At 37.4% G+C, this 26,243-nt stretch overlaps 2 protein-coding genes across 3 annotated transcripts in view; both read left to right on the top strand.

Moving 5' to 3' along the window:
• LOC142636110 (uncharacterized) overlaps nt 1-13,064 on the top strand; it is a 29,671-nt gene extending 16,607 nt beyond the window's left edge. For both annotated transcript variants that reach the window (XM_075810188.1, XM_075810189.1), the window contains exons 9-21: nt 174-313; nt 399-509; nt 1,977-2,093; nt 2,222-2,311; nt 3,208-3,261; nt 3,456-3,530; nt 3,724-3,799; nt 4,010-4,109; nt 4,755-4,824; nt 5,980-6,050; nt 6,769-6,878; nt 8,492-8,749; nt 12,386-13,064. In XM_075810188.1, coding sequence (XP_075666303.1) covers nt 174-313; nt 399-509; nt 1,977-2,093; nt 2,222-2,311; nt 3,208-3,261; nt 3,456-3,530; nt 3,724-3,799; nt 4,010-4,109; nt 4,755-4,824; nt 5,980-6,050; nt 6,769-6,878; nt 8,492-8,749; nt 12,386-12,651 — 1,538 coding nt within the window. In that variant the 3' untranslated portion in view covers nt 12,652-13,064. The remainder of the gene's footprint in view (nt 1-173; nt 314-398; nt 510-1,976; nt 2,094-2,221; nt 2,312-3,207; nt 3,262-3,455; nt 3,531-3,723; nt 3,800-4,009; nt 4,110-4,754; nt 4,825-5,979; nt 6,051-6,768; nt 6,879-8,491; nt 8,750-12,385) is intronic.
• A 3,673-nt stretch (nt 13,065-16,737) lies between these two features.
• On the top strand, nt 16,738-17,802 carry LOC142635545 (putative germin-like protein 2-1). Its single transcript, XM_075809683.1, has 2 exons — nt 16,738-16,852; nt 17,249-17,802. The coding sequence occupies exons 1-2, from the start codon at nt 16,738-16,740 to the stop codon at nt 17,800-17,802; spliced, it is 669 nt and encodes a 222-aa protein (XP_075665798.1).
• Nucleotides 17,803-26,243: the final 8,441 nt, after the last annotated feature.

Genomic DNA, 26,243 nt, shown 5'->3' with positions numbered 1-26,243 from the left:
CATTGTGAGTGGTGGCTATGACAAGTGGTGTACCTATTTTGGTGAAATTCACTATAAATTCTTATACTCGGCTCTGCTTTTCTGTTTCTGGCATAATGTTGCTTCTTGGATTTTCTTTTCTCTGCCATTCTTTTTCCTCTTATTATAAAGTTTTTCAACCAATGGATTGGCAGAATATTTCCAAAATAAACTGGTGGACACAATACATTTTATGGAGATTCTAAATTTAAAAGACAGTGTTGAAAAGGATACCTTCTTCCGCAAGCTTCCAAATTTAGCAGAGCAGCTTCCTCGTCCAATTGTTCTGAAAAAGGTGTGACACGGAAATTCTAATTTTATATATCTACTTGAAATGTCTTTGAATGCCAGCTTATGTTTTTGTTTTCATGTCTCTACAGTTAGTTCCATTGTTAGCTTCTGCACTTGAATTTGGTTCAGCTGCTGCCCCTGCTTTGGCTGCCTTGTTGAAAATGGCTTCCTGGCTTTCGACAGAAGAATTCAGTGCCAAGGTCATTCTATTTCAGTACCTTTACAATATCCTTATTTTCAGATGTTAAATTTTTTTTTTCTTGTAATGATCTGGGTTGATTGATATCTGTCCATATAATGCATAGAGCTCTAGTTGCTGGTTCAGCCAGTTTGATATCTCTATATGAACTAGCGGTTTTTGCGATGCCCTATCTAATGCCCTAGGAATAAGATCTATGTATGTGCAAAGGAACAATTCCTTTTTTGATAAGTAATAAGATTATATAAATTAGAAAAGATGAGCCACCTAAGTATACAGGAAATATACTGGGTTAGACAATAGTTACAAAAATTGAATAAATCTAACAAATTGATAATACAAAATAAAGAGAGATTCCTTGTGGCTGACAACTAATTCAAAAGAGTTCTAAAATTTCCTATGTTTTGCCTTTTTGTACATTTCCTATGTACTGGGCTGTGTGTTTTTATAAAATTTCTTTGTTACTTATCAAAAAAAAAAGTTCTAAAAATGAAGAACTTAAGATTATGCATAGAACTTTCGGTGTCTTAAAAACTCCAACTATTCCTTTCCCTCCAAATGCACCACATCAAACAATGGGGGATAACCATCCAAATGTGACCATTTCGATGACAACCAAAAAGACCTTCCCAACAAGCTCAAAGCCTAACAACAGATTTTGGTATCACCCATGAAACTTGAAACAAAACCAAAATCATGGACCGCAGATACGAAGCAATAGGGCAATGAATTAAAAGGTGATCAAAGATTCACCATTGCATTTGCACATACAGCACCAATCAGCTTTGGGTAAAATTTTGACAAATGCAAAGGAGCAATTTTCTTACTTTACATAGAGACGTTTCTTCATTTAATACCTTAAAAAGGGTCCAGAGGTGGCTTACATGGTCATTCAATGAATAGCTATAGCCCATGATCAAAGTATACCACCAATCATCCTACCATTGTGTATTGGTACTTATCGGGTATAGAATGAATCTACTTCTTGTTGTTCCTACACACAAAATTCTTTTATTTTATTAAAATAATAGAAAACACATTAGGTCTTTCCTCAAGATTATCTACTGAAAAGGGGAGGTTCAGAGCTTTTTTTTTTTTGGATAAGTAATTAACTTCATTGGTCAAGAAGAGAACAATACAATGAAAATAAAAGCACACAGGCAGTTTGCTACAGAGAAAAAAAGAAAAAAAGAAAAACTAACAAGCAAGAAAGTTATAGTCTATAATTTTTTCATAGTTTGTCCATGGGTTTACCTTGGCACCTCCTCCCTTTGTAAGAGCAAAGTTGATGGTGACGTTATCGGTTCAAGACCTGCTGGGTGCTTGTATAGTTTTACCTATCAAACAAAAAATTTATTTTGTTTTTTTAAAGTGTTTGTGGCACTATTGCTATTTTATTCCACCCTCCTTTATTGGTCCTCTTTTCACTCTAGATCTTACTCTAACTTGACTCATTAATTATATGCAGGTGCTGCCAACAATTGTGAAACTATTTGCCTCCAATGACCGAGCTATTCGAGTTGGTCTCTTGCAACATATTGATCAATATGGAGAGTCGTTATCAGCACAAATTGTTGATGAACAAGTATGCGGTCAATGATGTAAAAGATTTTAATGTCTTTTACAATCATGCAAACTCTAATTACTTTTCTTCTTTAATCTATGTTTTAGCAGTGTAGAAATTCTAAAATTCCATTTGGTGTTTGCAACTAGGTTTACCCTCATGTTGCTACCGGGTTCTCTGACACATCTGCTTTCCTTCGTGAACTGACTCTTAAATCCATGCTTACTCTGGCTCCTAAGGTTTGTGCATCATATTTTCTGGTTTTAGGACTCCTATTTCCTTTGTTTTCTGTGTAATGGATTTATTGATAAAAACCAATGTTGATTTTGATGGGAGCCCTGTAATGTATGAGGTATATACTGCAGTAATTCTGGTAGTTAGTGTTGAATTTTTTGAGAAGGAATAATGAATTGCATTTAAAAAGTGCAGAAATAATTAGTGCTGATTTGTTGCATTAGTCTAATTAGTTTGTTGAGGATTCGAAGCTGAGTTTTGGGACCAAGGCTTTGTTGCTGTACAAAACATGTCGTAGGTTTTGGACCCACAACCTCACCCTCCTTCCATTCTTGTGAGAGGTAGTGTCATTTGAATCATAGCTCATTGGCATACCTATTTTAATGACTCTTGGGCTTCTGTCTTTTTCTTGGCGGGGCACCATACAGTTTGGCCACCCTTTGCAAGCTGTCTTGCACCGTGTCTTACAAGATGAGAGAATGTCCTCTAGCTTGCTTGGTTCATGCCTAAATTAGAGTGGTTTGAATTAAGTTAAATTCACTTCAAGGCTGAGAAAGAGTACAGGGAAAGAAAGGTCAAGGAACTAAAAAGACATGATGGCTTGTGATTTGATGGAGAATATGACCCTAGATGGAAGCCAAAATGGCAGAGGATGTTCAGTATTTCTTGCCCATGCCCAACAAATTGTTGTTTCAAGCTAATTTAATGCTGTGATTGAAATTGTAGTACCATAATATTTACGGGCAAATGATGCAACACAATTCTCTTCCTTATGTTATCATCTTGAGTCTGCATTTCATGGGTTTTTTTCCCCGGTCATTTTATTAATCAATGGTAGATGATTATTTGTGTTTTTTTTACTCCTTTCTAAATGGTTTTCCTATTTCACTTGTCATTGCAGCTTTCTCAACGTACTATTTCAGGGTCATTATTGAAGTATCTCTCAAAGTTGCAGGTTAGTTTCAACCATTTGTTTGGAGAAGTGGAGCCTATAAAGAGCTGGTTATTCACTCATATTTTGGACTTCCTGTTTAATGACTTAAGTTGGTTTTATTGATCATTAAATGCCTATATTGATTTAGTTGACGACAACTTCTTTTTCTTTTTCTTTTATGTTCAATAGGTTTCTCAGTTTTGTAAATCTTGCAGGTTGATGAAGAGCCAGCAATCAGAACAAATACTACCATTTTACTTGGGAATATTGCAAGTCACCTAAATGAAGGGGTTAGTATCAGCAATTTCGGATTTTATTGATTCATTGGCATCCTGAATAACTTGATATTCTTGTTTGATATGCTTTTCTCAAATGTCATACTTTCTTCCTTTTTACATTATGGTCTAATTGGTTGTCATAAGCATATTTTGCTAAATGTTCCTTTTGTGAGTGTCAACTGATGGGTTCATATCTACAATGCAGACAAGGAAGAGAGTTTTGATTAATGCATTTACTGTTCGTGCATTGCGTGATACTTTCTCGCCTGCCCGAGGAGCAGGTATCAGAACTCTATGATATTTGTTTGTGGCAACTCTTTCACCTCATTATTCATGAAGTTCTTGGCATTAAAAATATTTCTACGTTTGGTTAATAAAAAAATTGTGCATTTTATCTTCCATCTTCAATTCTTTAAATGTTGGATGTTGATTAACTCCAATGTTGTTGTACCAGTTAGTTTGTGGACCAATTCAAAATTTTATTGTGTCAGGGATCATGGCTCTATGTGCCACCAGTTCTTATTATGACGTCACTGAGATTGCAACTCGGATTCTACCGAATATCGTTGTACTTACCATTGATCCTGACAGGTTAACTATTCTTCAAATGATTTGCCTATTATTATTTTAGCCATTTTCCTGGTGTAAACGTTTGGGGCTGTGCTTTTTTAACACTCGTTTCCATTTATTCAACTGTTTTTGCCTGTCCTATTTTATTTCTTATGTTGATTAAGTCTTCCCCTTTCCAACTAACTGTCCAGTGGCCTGTCAATCCTAAGAAATGTGCCCTTGATCCAGTAATATTTTATTGCTAGGAGCAGATAGTCTGGATTACTTTATAAATCAGACACGGTTAATCCTGGGAGAACAATGCTTGTGGTTTTGAACACTGGCCTCCTTAGATTTATTTACTATTAATTAATATCACACATGTTTTCCTGGGGCTCTTTTAAATGATAGGATCATTAGGCGCAATAATTTTTCTTCTATCTGTAGACATTAAATTAGCAATCATATTCATAAAAAGATGAATTTCTATGATGCTACTTTAACTCCCTGTGGGGATTATTATTATTATTATTATTATTCTTATTCTTTGTTTCTTTTGTACTCAATTTCTTTGTTTCTATTCTCTGTGTCTTATGTTCTTAACATGGTTACTTGTTTTATTGTTGGACCTTGAAGTATTTTCAGTGTTTGAGCCATTGTGTTGTCTTCCTTTTTAATTTTGAACAGTGATGTTCGCTCGAAAGCATTCCAAGCTGTTGATCAATTTTTGCAGATGCTGAAGCAATTCCAAGAGAAGGTGTGTTTTTAAATTCTTTTTATTTTTAATTATTTTTTACTTATGAAAAAAATTCGTGGTATTTTGGTTTAAAGCGCAACTTTTGTTTATAAAATCTGCTTGTATATTTGAGGAGATAAGTATTGTGTGCGTGAGTGTAGCTTCACTAGCTTGCATCTAATGACTTCCACTTTTTTCCTTTTGATAATGGACTTCCACGTTTTTTCCTGAATCAATTCTTATGTATTTCCTGTTGACATCACATCTATGATGCAAGAATTAGTGAAGTAATGGTCTGTGATATTATGTTTTTATGGCCATTGTAGTACAGACACCCTTGTACCTACACAGATCTTTTTTTGACTCTCCCACCTTGGCTGACCATAGCACCCCCCAGCTAGTATTTTTTCTTGCGACACCAGCATCCCACCTGCTCGAAGAAAAGTTCTAGATACAAACTGATCTGAAGTTTATTGGTTTTTACTTTAAATAAGTGGTATATATTAAAAATAGACGAAAGACCTCATGTTCACAGGTTGTGTTCACAAAGTTCCCTCAAAGAATTACAGAGCTGAAGCTTATTGTTTCTTTTGCCATGTGCGTGAGGCCAGAGTGTGTGCGCGAAATTAATGTTGTGAAGTGCTCCTTGCTTGTTAAGTAAAGTTATCTGCTTAAGAAGAAGAACACAACTTATTTGAAGTATGCATATTATGCTTAAATCAGATAGCATATTTCTTTATTTTAAGATAGGGTTTCTGCCCTTAACGTTTTTGCTTTGTTGTGTTATTTTTTTTTGTGCTTCTTATCATAAAGGTGATGTTCTTGGCCGAATGTAGAAAGATATGTATATTAGGTTATACTCGAGCGAATCGTTTATAGCTTGTGCATTTTTAGTGGTGCTTTTGATATCAGAAGAAAGTAATGTGTATCTTGTTCCTTTCCTTTTGTGGATAAGTCTTCCTGTCTCTCCTGTCAATCTTTCTTTCTTTCTTTTTGGTTGTATTTTTACTAAGAAGTAGTTAATTTTTAGGGAAAGAAGGTCTTGAGTCTGAACTAGAATATGTATATTTTTTTGATAAATGAGTCTGAACTAGAATATATGATGCTGATATTTGGTTTTGCTCCATTCTTTCATAATTTTTATGTTGATTATTTCCCCTTTGTGGTCATTTATAGGCAAATTCAGGAGATACAGGAGGTGCAGGCCATGGGTTGCCATCAATACCTGGAAATGCTAGTTTACTTGGGTGAGTTTTGAATGTACACATGTATGTATGTATGTATGTGTTCTTTTCATTCAAAATTGAGACAAATTGTTGGAATGATTCCAAGCTGTTGTATTTTATGTGAAACTGGGTACTAAAAGTACATGGGTGAAAAAATTATGTATTGTTCCACTCTATTGCTAATCCTAAATTGTAACTTGTAAATGGGATTTCTTTTTATTTTTAAAATTTTTAAATTTCAGATCTTAAATATCTCTTTTATTATGTTGTTGATAGCATGTAATCAAATCTATTGGCTTGTTTCTAGCACTTGTTGGAACGAAGGCATTTTCTATATATAATTAAATGATTTATAATATTTTTTTTGGTGTTTATATAGAGATGGCATTTTACAAAATCAACCTTTATTAAGATATGGGACATCCAAATGTCGAAATATGCCATGCAAATAAGCTCTAGCTCAAATTACACATACTCCTTCCATATTTATGGGATGGAGGGTGTACTTATCAAAAATTAATGGGAACCCACAGTGTGCAACTTACCCAAAAAAAAGAAACCCAAACATGCCGCTAATAAATCTCCATTTGTGCCTGTTTTGTAAATTCAATTGCTTTTGAATAGTTCTATTAATACCTTGATTTTCAACTCCATTCTTCCATAATTGGTTCTAAACTCAGAATATTAGAAAATGCATCTTTACCTTACTATTGACTTGAAACTCATGGTACCTATGCAGATGGGCCATGAGCTCCTTGACTCTCAAGGGCAAACCTTCTGAACAAGCTCCACTTGCTCCTGTGACTTCCAGTGCACCCCTAACTTCTACTTCTTCCAATGCCAGTTCAGGTAGGCATGTTGATAACTTGTCTTTTTGTTTCCTTTGCCAGCTTATTGCAAATCTGGGCCTTGTGATAACACTTTTTTTTTGCTATTGCCCATGTATGGGTTATTGGATAGACATTAGTAGAATGACTGGATTAAATTTGGTAAATTTGTAGATATTTCATGGCAAGAGAGCTTATGGTGGTAACCGGTAATTAATGGAGCCATAAAGCCTGTTTTGTTCAACTTTCATAATTGAATAGCTTATGTGGTATCTGTCAGACTGTAACTCTGTAGGATTTTTTAGTAAATAAATATAAATGAGGTCTGGTGTGTCTATCTTTGTTAAGGAGGTATCGGCTACTGATTGTGGAACAGTTTTGGGACATGCATATTCTTGTAGACTGCTTCTATTCTGTTGTTGGAAGAAAAAAAGAGGGTGGGTTGGTACGTAAGGGCTTACTTTGTGCACAGTACAGGAACAGGGTAGAGCAAAATGTGTTAATTATGTTAATTTTTTCGTCTCTCTGAAGTTATATATATATATATATATATATATATGCATTTTGGCAAGGAAAGTGGATTGGGGATATCTCACTTAAAATGCTCTATCCTCAATTATATGCGTGTTCAAATGACAAGGAAGCTTGCATTTTGATGTATTGTGTCATCAGGAGGGTGGAAATGATAGATTTTGGAATTTGAGATTTTATAGGGACTTTCACGAGAGGGAATTAAAAGCTGCCTTCACTTTCCTTGATTTCATTCAATCTTGGATTCCTAGGGGTGTTGGGTGTGATAGTTCCCATTGGTGTCTTAATGGGAATGGTAAGTTTGATATTCGGTCCAATTATAATAAGATCTGGGATGCTTCTATCCCTAGTTTCTCTTGGAAGGGTATTTGGAAAGTTAAGGTTCCTAAAATGGTGGTTTTCTTCAAGTGGACAGCAGCTCATGGTTGGATACTTACCTTGGATAATTTGATGCTCTGGGGTCTCCCTTTGGCGAATCGGTGTTGTATGTGCTGCTGTAATGAGGAATCTGTGGATTATCTTCTCCTACACTGTCCTATAGCTTACTCTTTGTCGGTGCGAATATCCCAAGTATTTGGGATCTAATGGGTCATGCCAAGTTCTGTGGAGAGTTTGGTGTTTTGTTGGAGTTATTGGCTGGGGAAATTTTCTTTGAACAAATGGAATATGGTTCCTGGTTGTTTGATGTGGGTTGTTTGAATGGAAAGAAATCGGCGCTCTTTTGAGGCTAAAGAGAAATCGCTTGTTCAGTTACAAGCTCTAGCCCGAATACTCTTTTTGATTGGTCTAGGTGCTGGGGTTCTTCAAATTGCTCTTCTATTATTGAGTTTCTTACTTCCCTTAGAATTGTCCCTTAAGTTGCTTTTTCTATCTTTGTTGTTATCTGTTGCTATTTCTTGTGTTCACCATCATGAACAACTTGTATTTGCTTTATTCGCTTTTTCTTCCTGATTAATACGATTCTTATTACTCAACAAAAAAAATTCTGGCACTAATATTAGAAAATGCACTTAATTGATTGCGACAACCAATTGATACATAAGTTTATGTGAGTGCATTTATTTGAAATTCAATCTCACTTTAATTACTTTGCTTGAATCCTAGTGATGGATACTCCAAGTACAGCACCTATCCGTGTCAATTCCACCCCAGATTTTGCTGATCAACCTGTACCTCCATCTCCTACCTCAACGGATGGATGGGGAGAGCTTGAAAATGGAATCCATGAAGAGCATGAAAATGACAAGGATGGTTGGGATGATATTGAACCACTTGAAGAGCCAAAGCCATCTCCCTCTCTTGCAAACATTCAAGCAGCTCAAAAGCGGCCAGTCTCACAATCTGCTTCCCAGCCAAAACAAGGTAGATTATCCATTCAACTTTTAGTTGCTGACAGTATTTACCATTTGGTAAAAGTGGATATAAGAGTTAAAATGGTTTATCCATCTGCCCCAACTGGTCCATGACCGGAAGATATATATATATATAGGGGCGGAGCTAGGGAGGGGCGGAGCTAGGGAGGGGCCAGGGCCCCCCTGAATTTTCAAATTTCCATTTATAATACTGATAAAATGGGGAAAATTAAAAAAATTTAGGGAAATTAACATACCGGCCCCCCCAGATTCTGAGATAAGAAAATAAAAAAAAATAAAAAAAAAAATCAAATGAAACAACCCAATAAAATACAATCTGGCCCATAATCTTTACAAATCTAAGCACCAAATTTCAAATCCGCAATATAAGCAAAAAGAATCCCTTCCAAATTAGGATTCCTCTTCTATGTAAATCAGGAATAAGGACTTGTCCAAATACAAAAAAGAAAAAATAAAGTTTCTAACAGACGTATATATAGATGTAACGTTACTTGAAAAAAAAAAAAAGAAACCTCAAAAAAAATTTCCCTTACATGGCAGCCATAGTAGCCATGCTGCGACATCTAAACACTTTGCCTCTGCAAGTCATTGTTTTGGCACCTCAACTCACTGGTTGTACTATAGCCGGACTCAACGAAAGTGCCGCAGTTGAACCTCTCTGTTGATATGTTTTGAGTGCTTGTGGTTAGTTTAGGAGTTTATGTTTAGTTGTTCTACTGTTTATTCTCTTACTGTTATAGATGACACGTAGTTGATATTTGTAGTATATTGTGTTTATTATATTTAAAATATAAACAAGTGGTTAACAGCTAGCATCTTTTTATAATCTACAATTTTTATTTATTTTAAATTTGATATTTGTGGCTGGCTTGTTATGGTTTATTTGATGTTTATATTTGATAAATATGGTTTGAGTAATTGTTACTAAGTGTTTTTTTTCCCCAAATAAGTTATTGGAATTTGCTTGTTTATTATATTATATAATTATATGTGATCATGTAGCATGTATAATTATTTTATTGAGACAAATTTACACCTCAATTGTTTGGTTTTGTCTAACTGCACATACAGAAATTACTAAAAAAATTTAGTTTAGAATCAATTATAAATTTCCAAAAGCTTTATAAATTGCTCCGCCACTATATATATTGGTGTAACTTTTGTCAATGTTACACTACTAAAGAACTTTCTATTGGATGTATTTTTTTATTATAAAAATCTACCATTACGTTATAAATTCTCTTTGTTAAGTGTCAATGAGCTCTAACTGAAAGGACACCTTCTCTTTGTATAAGTTCCTAAGTGGAGGGTGAGGTTGTGGGCTCAAGACCCATTAGATGTGTGTGTAACTTAGGTGATTAGAGATCAACTTCCTTGTCATCTATAACATGTTTAAATTTTATTTTTTGTACCTTAAAATTATACACAACATGAGTTATAGATCAGATAGTAAATAAATATGATTAATGCAAACTTTGGTATACATGTTAAGAACAAAGAGAACTTATAATCCAACTATATGATTTTCAAAATATTAACCAAATAAAAAGTATTAAGTGTAAGTGGTGTAATGTTAATAAGAAGTTATATAACTTGATCTTGACACATGTCGCCAATGTCTTCTATGCTTGATCGATTGATGGCTTAGATACACCAGATGTCATCTATGCCAAATCAATGACTGTTATTTATCACATGTTTAAATTTCAAGGTTTTTTATTTTTATTTTATTTTATTCTTTTGTACCTTAAAATTATCTACAAAACATGAATTTGGGGATGAGATAGTAAATACATTTGATAACACAAATTGGGTGTGCATGTTAAGAACAAATAGAATTTATAATTTAATGTTGTGATTTTCAAAGTATTAACCTAATAAAAAGTTACCAAATGATTTAACATTAATAAAGAGTTACACTAGATTTAATTTGATTCTAACACACACACGCACGCATTGAATTTCAATAAGTAATTTTGCCCACGTAAATTCTATGCCTGATCAATGGATTTAATCTTGAGTTGCTTGGTGTAGCCTACAGGCGGAGGGAGGGGGGAACAGGCCCCCTTGGCTTTTTAAAATTCCTCCATACTCCCTATAAATTCATTAATGAAATGTTAAATTATGTGTAAATTTACTTAATGTTCCCTTCATATTTACAAAAAAAATTGTGCAAACACTCGTTTAAAGTACTAATGTCTCATTTACTTTGCAGTTTTTTTGCCTTACAGAACTCCTTAACTTTAGGAGCATTTAATGCATATGTTTCTAAAAATATATGAGAAAATATTTTTAGTAAATTCTCCTTTTCTTTTCCAAAAAAAATCTCCTTTTCATTTTGTATACAGAGAGAGTTAGGGATACAAAAATGTTTTTTTTTACATGTCAAAAGTTGGGGGTGGGGGGATTTGAACCGTGGATGTCTCTGTTGTCATCCATAAATAAAAGAAAATTTTTCATTTTATATTATTGTCATATTTCTCTTATATTATATTGTATATGTTAAGGCATATAAAAGTGACATTATTTAACGTAGTTGAAATTAATTGATTTGTATAGATTTAATGTTTTCTAAAACTATTGTTATACTTTCATATGTAATCTTTAATTCATTTAACCAAAAATAATCTTGATTTAAAATGTTTAAAGATATTAAGTGTGATTAATATAATTTAAAGGATAATTACACATGACTTTATAATGAAAGAAAATATGTTTTATTTTCTGGATTTAAAAATTATTGATATTTTTACAGGCTCGAGGGATACCCCAGTGGTTCCACACCTCTTGTGCTTGGGCACTGGGGTTCAAACCCAAACAACTCCCCTCCTCCTGTATACCTAGCAAAATAAATATTGATATATTTAGCTTGCTCTCGGTAGACTTATTTTTTGGCTTCACAACTGGTAGCCTAGTCCAGCTTGAATATAATTGTTACTGGTGGGAAGTCTGATTACTGTTTGAACTACCTCTCATTTAGAAGTGTGCATTTAGCTATTGTCATTTGGCATGCCTCATATGAAAAAAAAAGAAAAAAGAAGACATTTCTTCTTGGATTTTTGATTGTGACTTGGATGTGTTTCTTCTCTAGAGTAATAGCAACTTGCAACTTATTATTTTGCCCTATATATATGCCTTGACAAACTCTGCCTATATCAGTGCTTAGTGTCATATTTTGCTCACAGTTGATCACAACTGACAAGCCTGGAAAAAGGAGGGTTGTTGTAGGTTGGTAGCCATCGTATAATTTAGTAATTTTAGTTTAAACGAAATCCTTATAGGCACAACTTGGGGTGTCCCCTAATACATGTGGCCAACCCCGATTGCTTTGTTGAGGATCCATTCTGACCCCAAAACTCTGGGAACATGGCTATGTTGTAGATTGTCTTGACACAGTATATGCACATTAACAACCAGATTTTCCGTAATAGAAGCTTCATAGTTACTTTTGCTATTCTATCTTGTTTCTATTGTGTACTTGAAAACCCTTCTCATCACCTGTGCGTGAATAGTAAAAGATACAAATGCTTACTCATTTATACTATTTGCTCCTGGTTGCTTTTAGTGTTTGGTCTTGCATTCAGCTAGTCTTTTAATGGAATTTTTCTCATTCCCCTTCCCCCAGCTACAAGTTTACGACCGAAAAATGCAGCAAAGGTGACCAAACATGATGAAGATGATGATTTGTGGGATTCCATAGCCGCGCCAGCTCCAAAAACATCAAAGCCTTTGAATGTTAGAAGAGCTGCATCAGCTGATGATGACCTTTGGAATGCCATTGCTGCTCCTGCACCAGCTACAAGGGCTCAGCCTTTATCGTCTGGCCGAGGTCGAGGAGCCAAGCCTGCTGCTCCGCGTTTAGGTGCACAGAGAAAAAATCAGCCATCCTAATCTGGGATGTGAAGAATTGCATAGAACAGAACAGAAGAAAGGACTATCAGATTTATATTTGTACATTTGAGTGATTGACCTTATTGATATAAAACGAATCCATGTCACAGTGAGTTGTATTTGCGGTCTGTGACTATATTATTTGACTTGTAATATTATTCTTTTGATTAATTTTGTTTTGGTCCAATAGTGGCTTACTAAGCTGAGAGATACGCAGTTAGTAGTTCATAGTTCAATCCATTGTTCATTTGAAGAAGAAAACTTTTATTTTTCGTGTGACATATGTTGCACATGGTGTAATGTTAAAATTCACATCATCATCATATTTGTGCCTGTAACATATCTTCTGGGATATTATTATTTTTCTCTTTAATTGATTTGTATATGAAATACGTTTGTAGATGGTTTCGCTTTACGTTTATTCTAGCCTGTAGCTTCAAAAAGGGGCGTGGGGAGCATTTGCTTTACGTTCTATTTCATCCTATTGCAAGTTTCAACCAGCTTAATAATTGCTCATTATATGCCTTTTTTTTTTCTTAAGCAGACGCCACTGTAAGCATTTACAGTGAACTACAGCCAATTTTCAAACAATTTTTACTTGAAAGTCATTTTTCTATTTTAGCAATCCACCTTTAAAAAAAAAGAAAAACATTACTCAAATGAATTCTCTACTTTTTTTTTTTTTTTTTCTTTATTTCATTCAGATGTTTTCTTGTTTGGTACTGTAGAAAGAGAGTTGGTAGAGAATAAACAATTAAAGAGAGACATCATTTAGCAAGCCTATTGGTGTTGAGGTACTGTAGTTTTGTAATATTTTGTTGATGAGTTATTGAGCTTCTTGGAATAAAAATAGGGATTGATTAATCAAAATTTGGAAAAAAAGAAAAGAAAAAAGACATTTATTGAGCTCACTGTGAATGCTATGTGGCTTTTGGAATAGCCGTATGTCTAATGCTCTCTTGCACTGGACCCATTGGAATTTGAACACATGTTGAATAATTGTTATGTGTTCACATTACAACGAGTCCAGTTTACTTGTGCACTGAACCCAACCTTTGCTCCTGCCTTTTTCTCTCTGTTGTTTTATTCAGGAACCAATAAATATGACGGCAAGTTATTAAATGTTGTACTAAACATTAATTGGTTGCTGTTGGTTTTTCAATGACTACATGTATGTTATTTCTAAATTCTAAGTATAAGCATTTGTAGAATAATGAATTAAGGATAGAAAGATAACAAATAAATTGCAGTTTACTCCTAAGTTTAGGATTGTCAATTTGGTCCAAAATACATTTACTCATTTCTCTCTAGAATATTTAACAGAAAAAAGTTCTTAGCACGCATGTTTTTGTTTAGAGTGTTGATGTTTGTAGTTGTAGAAATCATTTTCTTATTGTATGAAATACCAAATAAAGAGGAGTTAGGCACTAAATGAATCTCCTAAAATTAATTGTTTAGGGCCTGATGGAATTCGTGGTCTCTTCATTAAGCATCACTAGAGGATAGGTGGGAGGCTTGTTATTGCAGCAAACAAACGTTAAATACATTTCTATTTAGTATTTGCTTACTTCTTTACGCAAATTTAAAATATCTAATAAAAAATTCTTAGCATGCATGTTTTTGTTTAGATTGTTGATTTTGGGATTAACGTACAAATCATTATTCTTACTTATATGAAATGCTATACGAAAAGGAAATTGGACAGCTACTTTGCTAATTGTATCTCCTCAAATCGCCAAGGCCTGGTGGAATGCCGGTATCCTCTTCAAGCACTACTGGAAGATAATTGGGAGGCTTGCATTGAAGCAAACAAACTTTGATTGTGAATGCAAAAGTTTTTGGTCATTTTATACCAATAAGCCTGTAATGTTAGCTATGATATAATTTCTAAACTCATGGCAAATAGGTTAGGGGGTTTTTTGAACAAAATAGTCTCAACAAATTAGTTTATTGTCGTATTAGATAATAATACTACAACAACGAAGCCTTAGTCCCAAATTTTGGGGTCCATTGTACTAAATAATAATAATGATAATAATAAAAGGAAAAGAGGTCTGATAGATTTTTAGACGGATTGATAGATTCTCAGACAGACTACTGCTTAGTAAGGATAAGCTTCTACCGACAGTTTAACTTGAGTTGATTCTACCAACTCAGGTTACTTTTCAAGACTTACCATGGTTCTCTTCATCTATAAAAAAGATAAGACTCAAAAGATAGAGGACAAGCTTAAATTTTCAAGCCTAAAGTTTTAGAAAGGCCCGATAGCTCTCTCCCTCTCCCTTAGAAAGACTCTTGTTATCCTTCCCTCTTGTAATCTTGTAAGATAAAGGCCTTATAGGTGTAAGCCCCAAGCCAATTTCAAAAGAAGTATTCTAACTCTCAGGTTGTTTAGACACTTAAAGCAACATCCAATTTACTTCCTTGCCATTATTCCAACATACATCAAGCTTAACAGTTGAAGACTTGAAGTGGTGCCTATTGACATACTTTTCCTTTTCCCTCATATGGTTGTTAAACCCATGTGTACGTAATTTTTTTTTATGTAAGAGAGAGAGAGAGAGAGAGAGAGAGAGAGAGAGAGAGAGTTAGTTAGTTTTACAAAGTAATAACTAATCAACCAATTTTATAATAATAAAATGGGACATACTATTAATATCAAAGATGTAGCTGCTAAGGACTTTATCTTGGGGAAGTAGACTATCAGGTCAAGTCATGTAATTCTCGTGTACTCTTTCTCTTTTGCTTTGGCATCTCAATCCCAATTTTCTCTACTATATTTTTCGATTTCATTTTGATTTCAATAAGAGACAAGATCCACATAACTCTCGTGTACTCTATCTCTTTTGCTTCGACATCTCAATATTAATTTTCTCTACAATATTTTTCTATTTCATTTTGATTTCAATAAGAGAGGAGATCAATTCAACTATACTCAATATCATTCAATACTCAACCTCTCAAACATATGAGATTCTCAAGTTGCAATTTTTCTCTCTATTTTACTCGGGGTCTGTTTGAATACCGCTTATTGTTGAAAACTGAAAACTAAAAATATTGTAGCAAAATAATTTTTAAATGTGTGAATAGTGCTGTGGGACCCAGTATTAAATTTATTTTTGCTGAAAAAAGTACTTGTGGGTCTCGTGAACAGTGCACGGGACCCACACAAAAACGTAGAGGCGCGTCTGCTTTCCTTTTCAGCCGAATCCAAACGTGCACTTAATGTTCTTTTTTAAGAGTTTTATTCTCCTCTCTATGAAAGCATTCTTAAGCTAAAGCCATAGAACCCTTTATAAAACTGTTTACATATTAGGGTCCAATCAAGTCCTTGATGAACAAGGAATACAACACCTATTTGATTAGGAATTTCAATTTCTTATTTAACAATGAACAGAATTTCGTTTCATACCAAAAATCCCAAAAAAAAAAAAGTCAAATAGGAATCTGTGGTAATTCATGGACTCTTAACTTATATGATGGTTGTGATGGTTCTCTTTAGGTTAAGGATCACGTACCACTCTTTCATGGTAATCAAAGTCATAATCTGAACATTTCAAACCCAAACCAGGCCTGCATTCTGGACAAAAGCATTTATCTTGAGGATAATGTTGTTAATTAATATGCTATTCTTAAACGGCGAGCTTAATTTTCTCTTGATTATGTAGATTAAGTGTACAGTACAAATAAGCAGTGTTTGTAAAGACATTAAAAAAATTGACACAAAATCCTCTTAGCCCAGTTTTTTCAAAAAAATTAATCTGAAATCTGGACTGTTGCATTTGACATATTAGGACATGGTATTTATTTTGGTGCATATCATAAATAAACTTTTGGAAAATGCTATTAGCTACAATTGGCTTAAGATGAAAGTCTCAGACTTTTTCTCAGCACCAGTTATTAGGACGGCAGCTTGTCCAGCATTTTTCAAGACTCATTCTTACTCATATATGCCTATGAAGTTCTGTTTTCTTAGTCTATATATAGAGAGTTCATGTAAGGATTACTTCACATCTCAAACTCTTTTCAGTAGTTCAATTTGATATCTTTTTGAGCTTGAAAAACTTACTGGAAACCAAGACCAAGATGGTGAACCACATTATTTTCGTATTGAGCTTGCTTGCATTCACCTGTGCTCTGGCCTTTGCATCGGATCCTAGTCCTGTGCAGGATTTCTGCATTGCAGACCCTGCTAGCTCAGGTTGTGGCCCAACTATAACAAGCTTAGCTTTATTTTGCATTAAAGATTATTCATACTGTCTTCTATTCTATCCATAATGCAGACCTCAAATTTTTTGTAGGCTTACATACATGGTTGGACACTTAAGTTTAGTGCATGACCGATTTTAGTCAATGAAGTTTAAAATGATTGCTTTTAGTCTCTTAGATGGCATATCTAAACTAAATACTGACACCTCATTACTCCATGGATACAAAAGGCAATCACTTTAAGTTTGTCAAGGACTAGAATCAATTACTTAAAGTTTCTTAGAAACTAAAAGCGATCACTTTAAACTTCAAAAATTAAAATAGTTTGTGAGCATATTTTGGCTTTTTTTGCAATAAAATATTACTTGTGGTAGTGTGATTATGGCAGGTCGAGTGAACGGCTTTGCTTGCCTGGACCCTAAACTTGCACAGGCCGACCATTTCTTCCTTAGTGGACTAGACAAAGCGGGCAACACATCTAATCCTCTAAGCTCTAGCGTTACCCCAGTGACTGTGGCTCAAATTCCTGGGCTAAACATACTTGGTATCACACTGGCTCGCTTGGACTATGCTCCATGGGGTCTCATTCCACTACATTTTCATCCTCGTGCTACCGAGGTTTTAACAGTTCTAGAAGGCAGCCTCTACGTTGGTTTTGTGACCTCCAATCCCAACAACCAGTTCATATCAAAGGTCCTTCAGAAGGGTGATGTGTTTGTCTTTCCAGTGGGACTCATTCACTTCCAGCAAAATGTGGGTCAAGGAAAGGCCATCTCTATCTCTGCCTTGAGTAGCCAAAACCCTGGAATCATTACTGTTGCTAACGCTGTTTTCGGATCAAAACCATCCATTGCAGATGATATTCTGTCCAAGGCTTTCCAGGTGGACAAGTCTTTAATTGATTATCTTCAAGCAAAATTCTATCTGATCAGAATACAATGAAGTTCTAAGCTATCATATTACTAGGCGAGTGTTTTCATTATGCTAATTTTATATGACACAAATTTATTTTCTAAAGTTGTACTTGGATTTTCATTGATTAAGGTTGCATGATATGTGACCTACAATTTCTATAATATATGGAGTATATTTTTAACTAAATATCATTATCTTTTCTATAGCTTGATGCATATAACTGTCTTGACACTGAAAAGGGTAATTGTTAATGCACACACCTTATTGCATACGTTGTAGGCAACTTATTTTTTGAACTGAAATCATGACTTGAACTAACAATTTCAATTCAAAAATTGAAACGTGTGTATGATGTGTGTAATAGGCAGTGTGTAATAAACATTGCTTCTATGAAAATGTTCCTAAAGCAACCTTACACATGCGTGTTTGCTCGAATAAAATCTTCTGTTCTAATTTGATTGTTCTACTTTAGTTAACACCAATCTAACTTGCAACATGTCTTTTTTCAAGTAATGAAAAAAGAAAAAAGAGACACATGATACAAAGTAAAACACAAAGATTGGGAATGAGAATTTTTATTCAGTTTGGGTGCTATCACCTATAGAATTAGAAGAGAACCACATAATTAACTATATAGTGTGTCAAAGAGCTAAGAGCTGCAAGCTTATTGCCATGCTGCTCTAATTTGTCAGCAAAATTGTATGATGAACAGCGTTTTCTTAACAATGATTTCTAAATTTTCACAATTAGAAGGAATTTGGCAGATGATTCCACTTACAGACCAGTCATTAGCCACATTAACCAACCTTGTGTGTAAGCAATGACCAAGCCACGTTGTGGTGAGTGAATGCACTTGCACTTCCTCAAAACACATTTTTGTAGGGTTCAATGATGAGTACTTCGATGAAAAATAGGATCCATACAATTTAAAAACGTACGGATAGATTTAATAAAAAAAACAATTAGATTGTGTCCCAAAAAAAAACTTACTGTGGGGATAAAAGAACTGAGTAGGAGTATTGGGCTATGGGCTATGCCCGAGAATGCAGAGGAGCCCAAGGATGATCAAACAGTAAGATAAGTATGTGGGTTGATGGGCCAAAGGACAAGGACAAATAGCAACGAACAAGTGGTGTCTCCCGATGAGCCAAACGTCCTCGGGGAGCATTGTGGAAGGTTGGCACACGGCCGCCTAGAGAATACCATGTAAGAGGCAATCATACTTTTGAGGATAAGTTTCAGATCGAGAAAATAGTCAACAGCAAACTAAGAAATATCTGAGAAGAAGGCTGCTACCATCACATTAAATGTTCAACACCGAACCAACTGGCTGCATTTATGTGAAAATGACGTCTGAACAGTGATATTTAATCTTACAACTACACACAAAGTTTCCAAGAGAGTTCTGATAGGACAAGCATTCAGGAGATCATCTACACAATTAACAAGTGGAAGGCTGGGATTGAAAAGAAGAAGACTATATAAGATGATGACCTTCATAAAAAATGAGGCATGTAATTTGAAAGAAAAAGAAAGAACTTCTTGTACTTTGGAAAAGCTTGAGTAAATATAAGAATATCTCATCCTCGGACTAGACTGAGGAGAATTACTCCTCTCAAATTGTGTTTTCTTATCTTTTCAGCACGAATCCAATCCATTGTGGCCTACACATGATTAACTGAGTCTTTTACCTGTGAAATTCATCTTCTAATAAATATATTATTTAGGGCTCGTTGGACCATCATCCATTCCCATAGGGTTGAGGGTCTAAATCCAGTCCTTACAATAAATATATATATATATATATATATATATATATATATAATTATATGTAGTGTAAATTGGGGTTTTTAATCTGGGAAAAAATGAAAAGAGGGAAGTGGGAGAAGATAGAGATCTGAGTTAGTGGTAGCCTAGTAGGAAAAGAGAGAAAATTTACATACAAACTATTTTGCATAATTTTACACAGCACAAAAAACAACAAAAAACGTATCATATTTTGAGGGACATGAATAGTCCATTTTCAAGATTAACTTCTTCTTCTTCTTCTTCTTCTTTTTTTTTTTTTTTTTTTTTTTCATACTTTGCTAGATTGGAGTTTTGCCTTACAGACTTTTTCATGTCTTTCTCTTCATGATTTGATTTAACCATTGTAATATGAGATCTTGATTGTATATCACATAGTACATCCCTAGTGCACGTGGGTTTGTTTTGTGATTTCAATAGAAGTTTCATTATTTATCCCACGAAAAAGAAAAACGAAAAGGAAAAAGAGAGGAGAATTTTACTTGAGAGTTGAAGTATGAAGTATTGGTGGCCAAACACCACACTAGTATTCTAGACTTTCACCTTTTTGCTCTTGCAATTATCTCTGTGATTTTGGAATTGTAATCAATTGAATATGTTTTTTTTTTTATTTTTTGGAGAAATAATTGAATATGCATTTAAGTCTATGGTATTATACAAAATCATGGGCCATGTTTGTATTCCTATAGTTAAAAGTGATATATTATATATTTTATTATAATTATTCTATTAAATATTGTTGTTTTAACTTTGACTTCATGTATCTCAATGATATATTTTATATGAGTTTGGCTTAGATTTAGTGTGCTGAATTTGACACAATTCAAACATCTATTTAAAATTGGTCCATGTATCCGCGTAGTGTCCGGTCTAACGTACTAAACCAAAGCTTTGCTCTATCTAGATGATGAAGGAACCTTCCTGCAAATTTTGAAGTCACCGTGGGAATCAAGAAACTTCATACTTCATTTAATATTTGTAAAAGCCGTTATATTATAGGTTTGGTAATCCTTCTGATCATTCTGACTTCCTTTAGATTTAATTAATAACACTAGCAGTCTAGAAACAAAATTCAATATGCTAGAATATAGACAACAAACGACAATAAGATTTAGCGAAGAGAACAAAATCTTGTCTGGTTGGTGAGCACTACTGAAATTTCTTTGCATGAACAATGTTCGTTTATACATTGTGGGGGGGCAAAAAGATCCTGATGGGAATGTGGGCCTTTTGGGCCGTGTTAAGGAAGGCCGACCTGCTCCTGGGTTTAGAGTTTGTTAGTACTATGGGTCGGCCCATACGCCGAGGATCCGAGGATACAGCCGAGGGTGAACTTACCCTCGGATGGACACCGAAGAACTCGGGATTTCATAGTAAAGATTAGGAGATGACACGGTTAAGGCCAATGGTTAGAAGGGGTGAACCATAGAATGCCCCAGAGGCACCGGTGCTGGAGAAATGTCAAGGATAAAGGCTGCCACATCCGCATTAAAGACCCTGCACCTACCACCCTGGCCGCATTTATGGGGAAGTGACACCTGAACAGTGAAAGAGAAACTTCTGGTTACTATTCAAAGGCACTGAGAAAAGAAATATCTAGGCTAAGGGGGAGGTGAGGCAACACGTGTACAAAGTATTCAAAAGAGTAGTATTTAAAGAGCAATCTAAGACAGAAAAAGGGGACGGACTTTTTGTAACCTAAAAGGAAAAAGAAACAAAGAGAAAGATATAATATAAGAACAACTCTCGGTTTACATCCGAGGAAGCTGATTTACAATATTCCTTGCTGTTTCCAAGTACTTGCAATCTTTAGTTTGTCATTTAATCCTCACACGCTTCTAACCTGGGTTTCAAGCCCACACTCTACAAATTCATATTGTTTAAGGCTCATTGGGCCTGAGCCCATAACTGTTCTTGGGACCAGGTGCAATTGTGCACTTACAATTGGCGCCGTCTGTGGGAAACCTAGTCTAGAAGAGGTAGGGATATTATGGCAGGCTTAGGCTCTCACCATGCAGAGTCACAAGGATCACAACCGGAAGATCATTTCGAACGTCTTGAACATCGTAGGGATCGTGAGGGAAGCGTCCATACAGAATACCCAGGGGCTAGCCATACTCATGGTGGGGGTAGCACTACCCACGATGAGGGTTCTAAATCCATGCAGAAGGAAATCAATCGTTTAAAGAGGAAGTTACGCCGTGCTAAACGCAAGGTTTCCCCGTCCTCGTCTAGTTCTTCTTCGGAGAAGGATAGGGGAGTTGGCTACAGTTCAAGGTCGTGTTCCCCCACCAGTGCAACATCCTCCGGTGAGGAGGACGACCAGCCAACCCGCAGACGTAAGAAGCTTCGTTCTAGGGGCTTAGGCAACGATACCATGAGTAGGGCGTTGCACCAACTCTCTAAATCTCTGTTTTCACGGAGGATTGAGAGGGGGAGGCTTCCCAGGAGGTTCACCCAGCCCACCTTTACCATCTATAATGGCCGGACTGATCCGGTGGAGCACGTGAGTCACTTCAACCAGAGGATGGCAGTGCACTCTCACAATGAGACTCTGATGTGTAAGGTTTTCCCCTCCAGCTTGGGACCTGTGGCTATGAGATGGTTTAACGGTCTCAAATCGGGGTCTGTAGGCTCGTTTGGGGAGCTAACTAGGGCATTCGCTTCGCGGTTCATTACGTGTAGCAGAGTCCCTCGGCCATTGGACTCCCTGCTATCCATGGCCATGAAGGAAGGGGAGACACTGAAAGCATACTCCGACTGATACTTGGAGATGTTTAACGAGATAGATGGTGACTTTGATGAGGTGGCGCTTAATACCTTTAAGGTGGGTCTTCCTACTGACCACGACCTACGAAAGTCTTTGACGAAAAAGCCTGTCCGCAGCGTACGCCGCCTTATGGATCGTATTGATGAGTACAAGAGGGTAGAGGAAGACCAGCAGTAGGGGAAGGGAAAGGAGAAGGTTATCCCACATGAGAGAAGGGATTTCAGGTCGGATAGATACCACAACAACAAGCCGAGGAGAGATTACTTCGGCCAATCCGGCTCGGCAGCACCTCAGGCAGTAAATACTGTGTTCCGAGAACCAGTGCATCAGCTACTGGAGAAAGTTCGTAAAGAGCCCTTCTTCAGATGGCCAGGAAAGATGGCAGGGGACCCTGCGAAAAGAAACCAAAACCTCTTTTGTCAGTACCATCAGGATGTGGGACACACTACTGAGAATTGTCGGACCCTCTGGAACCACTTGGAACAGCTTGTCAGTGAGGGAAAACTGAAGCAGCACCTGTGCTACCCTAATGGGCAGGGCAGTCAACCTGTTTTGAACAACCAGAGGAACAATTCATCTCGGCCTGCATTAGGAACAATTAATGTTATCTTCGCTGCGCCTGGTAGGACCGGCTCAGGTCCCACTAGAGTGATGGTGGTTTCCCATCCTCAGGCCAAGGATGTGGGTAGCAGGCCAAAGAGGTTGAAGGGAACCTTGCCCGTCCTAGGTTTCTCCGAGGAGGATAAGATAGGGACTATTCAGCCCCATGATGATGCTCTTGTGGTCACCCTCAGAATAGGGAACTATGATGTGAAAAGGGTGATGATAGACCAGGGCAGCGGTGCAGATATCATGTACCCTGATCTATTCAAGGGGTTAAGATTGAGGTTGGAAGATCTTACTCCTTATGATTCGCCGCTCATAAGTTTTGAAGGGAGAGCCGTTGTGCCGAAGGGACAAATTCGTTTGCCCGTTCAATCCGGCTCAGAAACGGTTGAGGTGGACTTTATCGTGGTTGACGCGTACTCTCCGTATACAGCCATCCTTGCCAGGCCATGGCTGCACGCTCTTGGAGCTGTCTCCTCTACCTTGCATGTTAAAGTTAAATTTCCCTCAGGGGAATGTGTTGAAGAGGTCCTCGGCAGCCAATCGGTGGCCAGGCAGTGCATATCGGCTGCTGTCCTGCATCAGACGGAGGCCGAATCTTCGGCCCTGATCACTAAGGAATTATAGCAATTAACTGCTCCTGGTTCATCTGGGATGGTGACAGGGGAGGATACATATTGTGAGGGGTTGGAGAAGTTTCCAGTAGCCGATGACCCAGAGAGGTTCTTCCAAGTCGGTGTACTTTTGCCACACCAAGAGAAGATGGAATTGTTAGAATTCTTGAAGGACAATGTTGATGTTTTTGCGTGGGATCCTTATGAAGCTCCGGGCGTTGATCCGAGCTTCATTTGTCATCACTTAAATGTCAATCCAGCTATCGTTCCGAGAAGCCAGCCACCTCGGCGATCCTCCATGGAACATTCCGAGGCTGTGAAGCAAGAGGTTCTTAAGCTTAAAAGGGCTGGTGCTATCAAGGAGGTTTTCTACCTCGAGTGGTTGGCCCATACGGTTGTTGTGAAAAAGAAGAATGGAACGTGGAGGGTATGTGTGGACTTCACTGATCTGAACAAGGCCTGTCCTAAAGATTCGTTCCCAATGCCACGCATTGATCAACTGGTGGATGCCACTGTCGGACATCCTCGGATGAGTTTTTTGGACGCCTTCAAGGGTTACCACCAGATTCCCTTAGCATTAGAGGACCAGGAGAAAACTGCCTTCATAACGCCAACGGGGAATTATCATTATAAGGTCATGCCATTCGGCTTAAAGAATGCTGGGGCTACCTATCAAAGAATGATGACCAGAATGTTTGAACAGCAAATGGGGAAAACCATTGAGGTATATGTTGACGATATGGTGGTGAAAAGCAAAGCAATATTCTCACACGTGAAAGATTTGGCCGACACTTTTCAGATATTGAGAAAGTACAGGTTGCGCCTCAATGCCTCAAAGTGCTCTTTCGGCGTGGGGTCGGGAAAGTTCTTGGGATATATGATTACTCATAGAGGCATAGAGGTAAATCCGTTGCAAGTCAAGGCTATTGAGGACTTGCAGTCTCCTCGGAACCCAAAAGAAATCCAGAAGTTAACGGGAATGATTGCTGCCTTGAATAGATTCATATCCCGGTCGGCTGACTGGTGTCGCCCTTTCTTCCAACTTTTGAATAAGTGGAAAGGGTTTCAATGGACTGAGGACTGCGAGTTAGCTTTTCAACGGCTCAAGCAATATCTTTCTCGGCCACCTATTCTGTCTCGTCCGGAGGCACATGAGATTTTGTTTGCTTACCTGGCAGTGGCCGTCCACGCGGTCAGCCTGGTCCTGATAAGAGACGATGGCGGGGTGCAAAGATCGGTATATTATGTTAGTAAGTCTTTAGGTGATGCCGAAGTGTGTTATCAACCTTTAGAGAAAGCGCTCCTGGCCGTGGTTCATGCCACGCGAAAGCTTCCCTATTATTTTCAGTCCCACACGGTGGTTGTTCTGACTCAGTTGCCCCTCAAGGCAGTGCTGCGTAGCGCCGACTACTCAGGAAGGGTGGCAAAGTGGGGGACCATCCTGGGGGCTTTTGATGTTAAATACGAGCCTCGCACCTCGGTGAAGGGCCAGGTCCTCGCTGACCTGGTGGCGGAATTTGCCGAACCATTGCTGGAAGAAACTCGGAAAGAGGCCCACATGGGTGAAAAATCAGTTGAGGCAATTACAGTTGCGGTGTCTCCGATTTGGGAAGTGTATGTGGATGGGGCTGCTAATCAGAGAGGGTCTGGTATTGGACTCGTTCTAATGTCCCCTGAAGGAATTGTCTTTGAAAAATCTTTAAGATTGGCCTTCTCAGCTACTAACAATGAGGCCGAGTATGAAGCAGTCTTGGTAGGCATGCAGATGGTACGTAAAATGGGTGGCAAGGAAGTCCATGTCTTCTCGGACTCTCAACTGGTGGTCGGCCAGGTAACGGGGACCATGGAGGCTAGAGACCCCAGGATGCAGGAATATCTGGCCCAGATCAAACGTCAGCAAACTGAGTTTGGTTCCTTCGCCTTAACCCATATCTCTCGGAGCGGGAACACCCATGCAGACTCCTTAGCCACGCTGGCAACTACCTTGGCTCAAGGTTTACCTAGGGTTATCCTCGTTGAGGATTTACTAAAACCCTCTGTTGTCATTGCTGACGCACCCCGCATCCATCTAATAAGGCTTGGACCTAGCTGGATGGACCCGATCGTATCCTTTCTTAAAAATGACCTCCTTCCCGAGGACAGGGCTGAAGCAGAAAAGATACGTCGAAAGGTGCCGCGTTTCTGGTTGTCCGAGGATCAGAAGCTATACAAACGATCCTTTTCAGGACCGTACTTGTTGTGTGTGCACCCTGAATCAACAGACGCATTACTGGAGGAACTGCATGAGGGAATTTGTGGGAGTCACACTGGGGGAAGGTCCTTAGCCCATAGAGCCCTGACTCAGGGCTATTGGTGGCCCAATATGCAGAGGGAGGCTCAGGACTATGCCAGAAAATGTGATCAATGTCAGAGGTTCGCCCCTAATATTCACCAACCTGGAGGGGTTCTCAACCCTCTCTCCAGTCCTTGGCCTTTCGCACAATGGGGCTTGGACATTGTAGGGCCATTTCCGAGGGCAGCTGGGAACAAAAGATGGCTTCTTGTGGGAACAGACTATTTCACCAAGTGGGTTGAGACCGAGCCCTTGGAAAATATTAGAGATGTTGACTCCAAGAAGTTCGTCTGGAAAAACATCGTCACTAGATTCGGAATACCACACACACTCATCTCAG

This window comes from Castanea sativa, chromosome 5, assembly GCF_040712315.1.
Source record: "Castanea sativa cultivar Marrone di Chiusa Pesio chromosome 5, ASM4071231v1".
Classification (NCBI taxonomy): domain Eukaryota; kingdom Viridiplantae; phylum Streptophyta; class Magnoliopsida; order Fagales; family Fagaceae; genus Castanea; species Castanea sativa.
The sequence above is the reverse complement of the archived record's forward strand: the minus strand, read 5'-3'. Positions and strand labels throughout refer to the sequence as shown.

Bases quoted from the DNA above. Each gene is read 5' to 3' on its own strand.
- LOC142635545 (XM_075809683.1), top strand. From the start codon at position 16,738: ATGGTGAACCACATTATTTTCGTATTGAGCTTGCTTGCATTCACCTGT. The intron at 16,853-17,248 runs GTTGTGGCCCAA...TGATTATGGCAG, and splicing joins TGCAGACCCTGCTAGCTCAG to GTCGAGTGAACGGCTTTGCT.